The sequence below is a fragment of the Mobula birostris genome, chromosome X, assembly GCF_030028105.1.
Source record: "Mobula birostris isolate sMobBir1 chromosome X, sMobBir1.hap1, whole genome shotgun sequence".
In the NCBI taxonomy this organism is placed as follows: domain Eukaryota; kingdom Metazoa; phylum Chordata; class Chondrichthyes; order Myliobatiformes; family Myliobatidae; genus Mobula; species Mobula birostris.
In genome coordinates, this window is record NC_092402.1 from 50,809,650 (window position 1) to 50,822,157 (window position 12,508).

A 12,508-nucleotide genomic window follows, 5' to 3' on the forward strand; every position below is an offset into this window, starting at 1 on the left:
GGTCACTGTGTAACTGTACAGAGTCACTGTTTATTCAGAGTGAGGGTCACTCACTGTGTACCTGTACAGAATCACTGTTTATTGATGGTGAGGGTTACTGTGTATCTCTTTGCAGTTGCTGCTTATTCAGGATATGGGGCCTTCTTTGCTATTGTACTTGCCAGTGAATGTTCCTCAGCCTTACCCCAGCCTCTCTCTTTCTCCTTCCACCCACTTCTTGCAGATGCTGTCTAACTTGCTGATCCTCCTCTGCACCAACATTGTCGGCGTGTGCACACAGTACCCTGTAGAGGTGTCGCAGCGGCAGGCGTTCCGTGAGAGCAGGTCGTGTATTCAAGCACGCCTGCACTCCCAGCATGAGAACCAGCAGCAGGTATGTGAGCTTTCCATCCAATTTCTTCCGGCCCTTGCTTCCCCCATCAGCTCCCTCCTCCTCCAGCCCACCTGCTGTGCTTCGACTCCGCACAGCCACTGTCCTGGGAGGAAGGGGTTTTTTCTCCACCCCATCTACTCTTAGGATGACCACCTCCCCACTTCTGTCCAGTTCCCCATCCCCCCACTGCTCTCCAACCCTATGGGGAAGAGTGTGTTTGGAATTGGTTGTGGTCCTTCCTCCTGTCTGTACCCCATAGTACTTTCTGCCCCCATCAGCATTGATGTTTGTGGAACCGAATGTAAGGGTCTCAGGATACTGTGGTGAGTGGATCACCCTCTAACACCCTTAAATCTCGCCACACTCTGCAGGTCAGGAGTGTGATGGAACACACCCTACTTCCCCGGGTAGTTAGTCCATGTACTCCACATCCACCACATTACCTCTCCACTGTCTACAGGTCAGGTGTGTGATGGAACACTCCCCACTTGCCCAGGTGGAGATAGTCCATGTATTCCACATCCACCTCATTACCTCTCCACTGTTTACAGGTCAGGAGTGTGATGGAACACTCCCCACTTTCCCGGGTGGAGTTAGTCCATGTACTCCACATCCACTACATTATCTCTCCATCGTCTATCGGTCAGGAGTGTGATGGAACACTCCCCACTTGCCTGGATGAACGGGCTCCAACAATTTTCTAGGAGCTCAACACCAGCTGGGAAAAAGCATCCCACTCAAACGGGCACTCACAGGCACTCAGTGCACTATCTCCAAACCTGTGGTCACCTCACCAAGGCTATTCTGATGACCCCTCCCAAGCCCCATATACCTCTCCCCAGGTGTGATTATGAGGGGAACAAATCCCCACCACCACCACCAACACTGTCCTGAATACTTCGAATGTCCCTTCACCATCTGAATCCAGGGATGTCTGTCTATGACAGCACTGTAGGAGCGTCCTCACCACGTAGACTGTTGGGGTTCAAGGAGATGGCTGATCCTCCCCACTTTCCTGATGGTTATATGGAAGGGAGTAAATACCACACTTGGTAGCAACTGGCCGGGGTCAGGGGAAGGTGACGCGTTCAGAGGGATCAGGCTGTGGGAGTGGGTCAGGGAACGATTCACATTTGGTACGTGGTGGGGCCGGACATCTGGGCTGAGACACAACTGACCTGGTGTTGGGAACCAGTCACCTGGATTGGGAGATGTCTGACTTGGCCCCTTCTGTCTCGGCCCTGCAGGAACGCCTCCTCCTCTCCATCCTGCCCCGACATGTTGCAATGGAGATGAAGGCCGATATCAGCAGCAAGAAGGAGAACATGATGTTCCACAAGATTTACATCCAGAAGCATGACAACGTCAGGTTGGCCCTGGCCCCAGGCCCCTCTCCCTTTCTCCCTGTCTCGTTCACTCTCCTCCTCCATCACACTCCTCCCTGCCTCTTTCCCCCACTGTTCACCAACTCCACTGCCAACGTACCTGTTCAGTATTCCCACCTTATTGTTTCTATCTGTTTTCACCAGGGTATAACTACGTGGTCTTCCTCCTTCCCATCCTGTGGCCTGTGGTCCCAACCTTGCCTGCATTGCATTCCAAGCTGTGGGGTTGGGGAGGGGCGAGGGGTAGACATGGGCTAGAATTGGCATTGGGACATCCCCGGCTCCCTGTCAGTCTCCCACATTTCGAACCTGTGGTTGAGGTGGGAGGAGGGGGAGTGGGGAGGGGAGAACTGGCACTGGCCTCAGGACCTGACTGACCTTCGCCCCCCCCCCTCCCCGCAGCATCCTGTTTGCTGACATCGAGGGCTTCACCAGACTGGCCTCCCAGTGCACAGCTCAGGAGCTGGTCATGACCCTCAATGAGCTCTTCGCCCGCTTCGATAAGCTGGCAACTGTGAGTATAGCAGCGAGGGGAGAGTGGGAACGTGGGTAGGGAGAGGCTGGTACCTCGCGGGACAGTGGGTTCAATCCTCTCACCTCTAGCACTCTCTCTCTGTCTATGTGGAATCTGCACGTTCTTGCTGTGATCTCGGGGATCTCCCTCCACCTCCCAACAACGTGAGGTTGTGGGGAGGGGGAGGGGGTGTTAATCGGACACTGTGAACTCCCCCATCTGCAGGTGTGTGTTTGGGTGAGGGGTAGGCATCCACTCTCTGCCCACCCTGATTAGTCCCCTTCCCTCCACCCCTCTATCCCTCCCTCCCTCTATTGTCACGTATACAAGTCCCTGTGTGCACGGGCTGATGGGAAAATTTGCTTCCAGCAGCATCACAGGCACACAGCGTCACATTAGTGGCACTCACAAGGAGAATATAAGTTGCAAACAATTTTTACAAAGATAAACACAAATGGAACAAAAACCAAGTCCATCATAGTGCAGAGTGGTCACAGTGTTGCTGTACTGAGGTGGTGATCAGGGTTGTGCTGGTTGGTTCTGAATGTTTGAAGGGAAGTAGCTGTTCCTGAACCTGGTGGTGTGGGACTTCAGGCTTCTATACCTCCTGCCCGATGGGAGCTGTGAGAAGATGGGATGTCCCGGATGGTGGGGATCTCTGATGATGGACGTTGCCTTCCTGAGACAGCACCTCCTGTAGACACTACCGATGGTGGGGAGGGAGGGATGTGTCCGTGATGTATTGAGCTGAGTCCACGACTCTCTGCAGCTTCTTACATTCCTGTGCGTTTGAATTGCCGTATCAGACCGTGATACAAACAGTCCTACCCTCCTGCCCATTGGGTTGTAAGCCCCTCTCTCCACGCCCCCTCTAATCCTTCTCCTTGCCTCCTGCCCTTCAGGAGAACCACTGTCTGAGGATTAAGATTTTGGGTGACTGTTACTACTGTGTGTCTGGGCTCCCTGAAGCTCGAGCCGATCATGCTCACTGCTGTGTGGAGATGGGGATGGACATGATTGAGGCCATATCGTGAGTACAACCAGTGTGGGCACGGCCCAGGGGTCAGTGACAGTTTGTGTTGTCTGTGAGTGTGTTGTCTATCTGTGTGTGTGTGTGTGTGATTTCCTCTGCCTGTGTGTCTGTGCTTGTGTTTCATTTCTCTGTGTGTGTGTGTGTATAAAAACGCATATCCATATTGCAACGCTCCCTCCTCGCCGCCCCTCCCACCGCACTGATGGTGGGAAGGAGTACAAAGACTGGCGGTTTAGGGATGTGTGTGTGTGTGTGTGTGTGTGTGTGTGTAAGTAAGTGTAAGTGTGAGTTGGGATTATGTGTGCAGAGCCTGAGCACAAGGTTCCCGGCTTTCCCACAAAACTGCAGGAAATCCAGCCCAAGATCTCCGGAATTCTGCAGATGCTGGAAATTCAAGCAACTCACATCAAAGTTGCTGGTGAACGCAGCAGGCCAGGCAGCATCGCTAGGAAGAGATACAGTCGACATTTCGGGCCGAGACCCTTCGTCAGGACGAACTAAAGGAAGAGCTAGTAAGAAATTTGTCTCTTCCTTCAGTTAGTCCTGACGAAGGGTCTCGGCCCGAAACGCCGACTGTACCTCTTCCTAGAGATGCTACCTGGCCTGCTGGATCTCCGGAGACAGTGTGGAATCTCCAACTGGGAACTGAGTGGGGAGGTGGGAAAGGGAGGGATGGTGGGAGAGAGATATGGACAAGGGGAGAGAGGGAGGAACGGGACAAGGTATGGTGAAAGTGGAGGGGAGAGCAGGGGACGGAGAGATGGCGAAGAAGGGCTTGGAGAGAGAGGGAAGGAGAATGGATGGAGAAACTGAGTGAGTGGGAGGGTCTGAGAGGAAAACTGGGTGCAACGGTGGTGATGGACGAGAGAAAAGGAGTGCTGGAGGGTAGGAGAGTGGTAAGAAGGAATGGAGAGAGAGAGAGGAAAATAGGTAGAGTGAGAGAGCTCAAGGGTGAGAGATGGAAGAGGGAATGGAAACAGAGGGAGGAGGGAGACAGGCATAGAAAGCAGGGAGAAAGACTGGTGGCGAACAGGGTTTGGGGAGTGGAAGAGGGATAGTGAGAGAGTTTGGTGAAGAAAGGGAGGAAGCGCAAAGATAGAAAGGGTGGAAGGGAACGGAAGAGGGAGTGAGAAAGAGAGAAGGAGATGAGAGAATTGGAGAGAGTTGCAGGGCAGCGGGTTGAGAGGGGAAGAGGAATGCCAGGCAGGGGGAGGAGAGGGGCAGTGGGGATTGCAATCAAGGTGGCCCCATGCCAGCGGGGAGAGAACTGGGTGAGACAGTCCCCAAACCACCGAACCTTCTGCCTCTTTCACAGGCTGGTGCGGGAGGTCACGGGAGTCAATGTCAACATGCGTGTGGGGATCCACAGTGGAAGGGTTCACTGCGGTGTCCCTGGGGCTCCGCAAATGGCAATTCGATGTCTGGTCCAACGATGTCACACTTGCCAATCAGATGGAGGCAGGGGGCAAAGCAGGGTAAGTCATGGAGATGCACAGGGGAGATCTCCCTATCCCTGAGTCAGACCCACATCAGGAGCACCGTTCACATTTCCATCTCCCTATCCCTGGGTCAGACCCACACCAGAAGCACTGTGCACAGTTCCCATCTCCCTATCCCTGGTCAGACCCACACCGGGAGCATCGCGCACAGTTTCCATCTCCCTATCCCTGGTTCAGACCCACACCGGAAACACAGTGCACAGTTCCCATCTCCCTATCCCTGGGTCAGACCCACACCGGGAGCACCGTACACAGTTTCCGTCTCCCTATCCCTGGGTCAGACCCACACCAGGAGCTCCGTGCACACTTCCCATCTCCCTATCCCTGGTCCAGACCCACACCGGGAGCACCGTGCACAGTTTCCGTCTCCCTGTCCCTGGGTCAGCCCCACACCGGGAGCACTGTGCACAGTTCCCATCTACCCTATCCCTGGGTCAGACCCACACCGGGAGCACCGTGCACAGTTCCCATCTCCCTGTCCCTGGGTCAGACCCACACCGAGAGTACCGTGCACAGTTCCCGTCTCCCTATACCTGAGTCAGACTCTCACCGGGAACACCGTGCACAGTTCCAGTATCCCTGCTCCTGGGTCAGACAAACATCAGGAGCACCGTGCAAAGTTCCCATCTCCCTATTCCTGGGTCAGACCCACAACAGGAGCAGCGTGCACAGTTCCCATCTCCCTATCCCTGCGTCAGACCCACTTCGGGAGCACCGTGCACAGTCCCCATCTCCCTATCCCTGGTCCAGACCCACACCGGGAACACCGTGCACAGTTCCCATCTCCCTGTCCGTGGGCCAGACCCACACCGGGAGCACCATGCACAGTTCCCATCTCCCTATCCTGGGTCAGACCCACACCGGGAACACCGTGCACAGTTCCCCTCTCCCTATCCCTGGGCCAGACCCCACACCGGGAGCACCGTGCACAGTTCCGTCTCCTTCTCCCTGGGCCAGACCCACACCGGGAGCACCGTGCACAGTTCCCATCTCCCTATCCCTGGGTCAGACCCACACCGGGAACACCGTGCACAATTCCCATCTCCCTATACCTGGGCCAGACCCACACCTGGAGCACCGTGCACAGTTCCATTTCCCAATCCCAGGGTCAGACCTTCACCGGGAGCACCGTGCACAGTTCCGATCTCCCAATCCCTGGTCCAGTCCCAGACCAGAGCACCGTGCAGAGTTCCCATCTCCCTATCCCCGGTCCACCCACACCAGGAGCACCGTGCACAATTCCCATTTCCCAATCCCTGGGTCAGACCTTCACCGGGAGCACCGTGCACAGTTCCAAAGTTCCAATCTCCCAATGCCTGCTCCAGACCCACACAAGGAGCACTGTGCACAGTTCTCATCTCCCTATCCCTGGGCCAGCCCCACACCGGGAGCACCGTGCACAGTTCCCAACTCCCTGTCCCTGGGTCAGACCCACACCGGGAGAAACGTGCACAGTTCCCATCTCCCTATCCCCGGGCCAGACCCACACCGGGAGCACCGTGCACAGTTCCCATCTCCCTCTCCCTGGGCCAGAACCACTCCGGGAGCACCGTGCACAGTTCCCATCTCCCTATCCCTGGTCCAGACCCACACTGGGACCACCGTGTACAGTTCCCATCTCCCTATCCCTGGTCCAGACCCAAACCGGGAGCACCGTGCACAGTTCCCGTCTCCGTATTCCTGGGCCAGACCCACACCGGGAGCACCGTGCACAGTTCCCGTCTCCGTATTCCTGGGCCAGACCCACACTGGGAGCACCGTGCACAGTTCCCGTTTCGCTATCTCTAGGTCAGACCCACACCGGTGCACCGTGCACAGTTCCCATCTCCCTATCCCTGGGCCAGACCCACACCGTGGGCACCGTGCACACATCCTGTCTCCCTGTCCCTGGGCCAGACCCACACCGGGAGCATCGTGCACAGTTCCCATCTCCCTATCCCTGGTTCAGACCCACACCGGAAACACAGTGCACAGTTCCATCTCCCTATCCCTGGGTCAGACCCACACCGGGAGCACCGTGCACAGTTTCCGTATCCCTATACCTGGGTCAGACCCACACCAGGAGCACCGTGCACAGTTCTGATCTCCCTATCCCTGTTCCAGACCCACACCGGGAGCACCGTGCACAGTTCCAGTCTCCCTATCCCTGGTCCCGACCCCACACCGGGAGCACCGTGCACAGTTTCCGTATCCCTGTACCTGGGTCAGACCCACACCAGGAGCACCATGCACAGTTCTCATCTCCCTATCCCTGTTCCAGACCCACACCGGGAGCACCGTGCACAGTTCCAGTCTCCCTATCCCTGGTCCCGACCCACACCGGGAGCACCGTGCAAAGTTCCCATCTCTCTATCCTGGGACAGACCCACACCGGGAGAACCGTGCACAGTTACCATCTCGCTATCTCTAGGTCAGACCCACACCGGGAGCACCGTGCACAGTTCCCATCTCCCTATCCCCGGGCCAGACCCACACCGGGAGCACCGTGCACAGTTCCCATCTCCCTATCCCTGGGCCAGAACCACACCGGGAGCACCGTGCACAGTTCCCATCTCGCTATCCCTGGGTCAGACCCACACCGGAGCATCGTGCACAGTTCCCATCCCCTATCCCTGGTTCAGACCCACACCGGAAACACAGTGCACAGTTCCCATCTCCCTATCCCTGGGTCAGACCCACACCGGGAGCACCGTGCACAGTTTCCGTATCCCTATACCTGTTCCAGACCCACACCGGGAGCACCGTGCACAGTTCCAGTCTCCCTATCCCTGGTCCCGACCCACACCGGGAGCACCGTGCACAGTTCCCACCTCCCTATTCCTGGGCCAGACCCACACCGGGAACACCGTGCACAGTTCCCATCTCGCTATCCCTGGGTCAGACCCACACCGGGACCATCGCGCACAGTTCCCATCTCCCTATCCCTGGTTCAGACCCACACCGGAAACACGTGCACAGTTCCCATCTCCCTATCCTTGGGTCAGACCCACACCGCGAGAACCGTGCACAATTCCTGTCACCACACATCCTGGGTCAGACCCACACCGGGAGCACCATGCATACTTCCCATCTCCCTCTCCCTGGGTCAGACCCAGACCGGGAGCACCGTGCACAGTTCCATCTCCCTGTCCCTGGGTCAGAACCACACCGGGAGCACTGTGCACAATTCCCATCTTCCTATCCCTGGGTCAGACCTTCACCGGGAGCACCGTGCACAGATCCCATCTCCTGTCCCTGGGTCAGACCCACACCGGGAGTACCGTGCACAGTTCCCGTCTCCCTATCCCTGCGTCAGACACACTTCGGGAGCACCGTGCACTGTTACCATCTCCCTATCCCTGGTCCAAACCCAAACCGGGAGCACCGTGCACAGTTCCCGTCTCCGTATTCCTGGGCCAGACCCAAAACTGGGAGCACCGTGCACAGTTCCCGTCTCGCTATCTCTAGGTCAGACCCGCACCGTGCACAGTTCCCATCTCCCTATCCCTGGGCCAGACCCTACACCGTGGGCACCGTGCACACTTCCTGTCTCCCTGTCCCTGGCCAGATCCACACCGGGAGCAGCGTGCATGCTTCCCGTCTCACTCTCACTGGGTCAGACCAACACCGGGAGCAGCGTGCAGAGTTCCCCGTCTGCCTTTCCCTCAGTCAGACCCCACACCGGGAGCACCGTGCACAGTTCCCATCTCCCTATCCCTGGGTCAGAGCCACAGCATGATCACAATGCACAGTTCCCATCTACCTATCCCTCAGTCAGACCCACACCGGGAGAACCGTGCACAGTTCCCGTCTCCCTCTCCCTGGGTCAGACCCACACCGGGAGCACCGTGCACAGTTCCTGTCTCCCTATCCCTGGGCCAGACCCACACCAGGAGCACCGTGCACACTTCCTGTCTCCCTATCCCTGGGCCAGACCCACACCGGGAGCACCGTGCACAGTTCCCGTCTCTCTATCCCTGGGCCAGACCCACACCGTGAGCACCGTGCACAATTCCCGTCTCCCTGTCCCTGGGCCAGACCCACACCGGCAGCAGCGGCATACTTCCCGTCTCACTCTCACTGGGTCAGACCAACACCGGGAGCTGCGTGCACAGTTCCCGTCTACCTTTCCCTCAGTCAGACCCACACCCGGAGCACCATGCACAGTTCCCGTCTCCCTATCCCTGGGACAGACCCACACCGGGAGAACCATGCACAGTTACCATCTCGCTATCTCTAGGTCAGACCCACACCGGGAGCACCGTGTACAGTTCCCGTCTCCCTCTCCCTGGGCCAGACCCACGCCGGGAGCACCGTGCACAGTTCCCGTCTCCCTGTCCCTGGGTCAGTCCCACACCGGGAGCACCGTGCACAGTTCCCATCTTCCCTATCCCTGGGTCAGACCTACACCAGGAGCACCGTGCACACAGTGAGATCTCCCTATCCCTGGGTCTGACCCACACCGGGAGCACCGTGCACAGTTCCAATCTCCCTGTTCCTGGGTCAGACCCCACACCGGGAGCACCACGCACAGTTCCCATCTACCTTTCCCTCAGTCAGACCCACACAGGGAGCACCGTGCACAGTTCCCATCTCCCTATCCCTGGATCACAGCCACAGCTGGATCACCATGCACAGTTCCCATCTCCCTATCCCTGGTCAGACCCACACCGGGAGCACATTAGCACAGTTCCATTTCCCAATCCCTGGGTCAGACCTTCACCGGGAGCACCGTGCACAGTTCCGATCTCCCAATTCCTGGTCCAGTCCCACACCAGGAGCACCGTGCACAGTTCCCATCTCCCTATCCCCGGTCCAGACCCACACCAGGAGCACCGTGCACAGTTCCCATCTCCCCTATCCCTGGGCCAGAACCACACCGGGAGCACCGTGCACAGTTCCCATCTCCCTATCCCTGGTCCAGACCCACACTGGGACCACCGTGCACAGTTCCCATCTCCCTATCCCTGGTCCAGACCCACACCGGGAGCACCGTGCACAGTTCCCCATCTCCCTATCCCTGGGTCAGACCCACACCAGGAGCACCATGCACACTTCTCATCTCCCTCTCCCTGGGTCAGACCCACACCGGGAGCACCGTGCACAGATCCCATCTCCCTGTCCCTGGGTCTGACCCACACCGGGAGTACCGTGGACAGTTCCCGTCTCCCTATCCCTGTGTCAGACACACTTCGGGAGCACCGTGCGCAGTTCCCATCTCCCTATCCCTGGTCCAAACCCAAACCGGGAGCACCGTGCACAGTTCCAATCTCCCAATGCCTGCTCCAGACCCACACAAGGAGCACTGTGCACAGTTCTCATCTCCCTATCCCTGGGCCAGCCCCTCACCGGGAGCACCGTGCACAGTTCCCCAACTCCCTGTCCCTGGGTCAGACCCCACACCGGGAGCACCGTGCACAGTTCCCATCTCCCTATCCCCGGGCCATACCCACACCGGGAGCACCGTGCACAGTTCCTGTCACCACACATCCTGGGTCAGAACCACACTGGGAGCACCATGCAGAGTTCCCATCTCCCTATCCCTGGATCACATCCACAGCTGGATCACCGTGCACAGTTCCCATCTCCCTATCCCTGGGTCAGACCCACACCGGGAACACCGTGCACAGTTCCCGTCTCCCTATCCCTGGGCCAGACCCACACCGGGAGCACCGTGCACAGTTCCCATTTCCCAATCCCTGGGTCAGACCCACACCGGGAGCATCGCGCACAGTTCCCATCTCCCTATCCCTGGTTCAGACCCACACCGGAAACACAGTGCACAGTTCCCATCTCCCTATCCCTGGGTCAGACCCACCACCGGGAGCACCGTACACAGTTTCCGTCTCCGTATTCCTGGGTCAGACCCACACCGGGAGAACCGTGCACAGTTCCCATCTCCCTGTCCCTTGGTCAGGACGCACACCGGGAGTACCGTGCACAGTTCCCGTCTCCCTATACCTGAGTCAGACTTTCACCGGGAGCACCGTGCACAGTTCCAGTATCCCGACTCCTGGGTCAGACAAACATCAGGAGCACCGTGCAAAGTTCCCATTTCCCTATTCCTGGGTCAGACCCACAACAGGAGCAGCGTGCACAGTTCCCGTCTCCCTATCCCTGCGTCAGACCCACTTCGGGAGCATCGCGCACAGTTCCCATCTCCCTATCCCTGGTTCAGACCCACACCGGAAACACCGTGCACAGTTCCCATCTCCCTATCCCTGGCTCAGACCCACACCGGGAGCACCTTGCACATTTCCTGTCACCACACGTCCTGGGTCAGAACCACACTGGAGCACCATGCACAGTTCCAACTCCCTATCCCTGGGCCAGACCCACACCGGGAGCACCGTGCACAGTTCCCATTTCCCAATCCCTGGGTCAGACTTTCACCGGGAGCACCGTGCATAGTTCCGATCTCCCAATCCCTGGTCCAGTCCCACACCAGGAGCACCGTGCACAGTTCCATCTCCCTATCCCTGGACAAGACCCACACCAGGAGCACCGTGCACATTTCCCATTTCCCAATCCCTGGGTCAGACCTTCACCGGGGAGCACCGTGCACAGTTCCAATCTCCCAATGCCTGCTCCAGACCCACACAAGGAGCACTGTGCACAGTTCTCATCTCCCTATTCCTGGGAGAGCCCCACACCGGGAGCACCGTGCACAGTTCCCAACTCACTGTCCCTGGGTCAGACCCACACCGGGAGCATCGTGCACAGTTCCCATCTCCCTATCCCCGGGCCAGACCACACCGGGAGCACCGTGCACAGTTCCCATCTCCCTATCCATGGGCCAGACCTACACCTGGAGCACCATGCACAGTTCCCATCTTCCTGTCCCTGGGTCAGACCCACACCGGGAGAAGCGTGCACAGTTCCCGTCTCCCTCTCCCTGGGTCAGACCCACACCGGGAGCACCGTGCACAGTTCCCGTCTCCCTATCCCTGGGCCAGAGCCACACCAGGAGCACCGTGCACAGTTCCCATTTCCCAATCCCTGGGTCAGACCTTCACCGGGAGCACCGTGCACAGTTCCGATCTCCCAATCCCTGGTCCAGTCCCACACCAGGAGCACCGTGCACAGTTCCCATCTCCCTATCCTGGTCCAGACCCACACCAGGAGCACCGTGCACATTTCCCATTTCCCAATCCCTGGGTCAGACCTTCACCGGGAGCACCGTGCACAGTTCCAATCTCCCAATGCCTGCTCAGACCCACACAAGGAGCACTGTGCACAGTTCTCATCTCCCTATTCCTGGGCCAGCCCCACACCGGGAGCACCGTGCACAGTTCCCAACTCACTGTCCCTGGGTCAGACCCACACCGGGAGCACCGTGCACAGTTCCCATCTCCCTATCCCCGGGCCAGACCCACACCGGGAGCACCGTGCACAGTTCCCATCTCCCTATCCCTGGGCCAGGACCTACACCTGGAGCACCATGCACAGTTCCCATCTCCCTGTCCCTGGGTCAGACCCACACCGGGAGTACTGTGCACAGTTCCCGTCTCGCTATACCTGAGTCAGACTCACACCGGGAGCACCGTGCACAGTTCCAGTATCCCTACTCCTGGTCCAGACCCACACCGGGGACCACCGTGCACAGTTCCCGTCTACCTTTCCTCAGTCAGACCCACACAGGAGCACCGTGCACAGTTCCCATCTACCTATCCCTCAGTCGGACCCACACCGGGAGAAGCGTGCACAGTTCCCGTCTCCCTCTCC

At 58.3% G+C, this 12,508-nt stretch overlaps 1 protein-coding gene across 1 annotated transcript in view; it reads left to right on the forward strand.

Moving 5' to 3' along the window:
* Positions 1-223: 223 nt before the first annotated feature.
* Positions 224-12,508, forward strand: part of LOC140191553 (adenylate cyclase type 5-like) — a 124,112-nt gene continuing 111,827 nt past the window's right edge. The window contains 6 exon segments of the mRNA XM_072249028.1: positions 224-373; positions 1,621-1,742; positions 2,161-2,272; positions 3,175-3,302; positions 4,621-4,696; positions 4,698-4,780. Of these exon segments, the coding sequence (XP_072105129.1) occupies positions 224-373; positions 1,621-1,742; positions 2,161-2,272; positions 3,175-3,302; positions 4,621-4,696; positions 4,698-4,780 (671 nt within the window).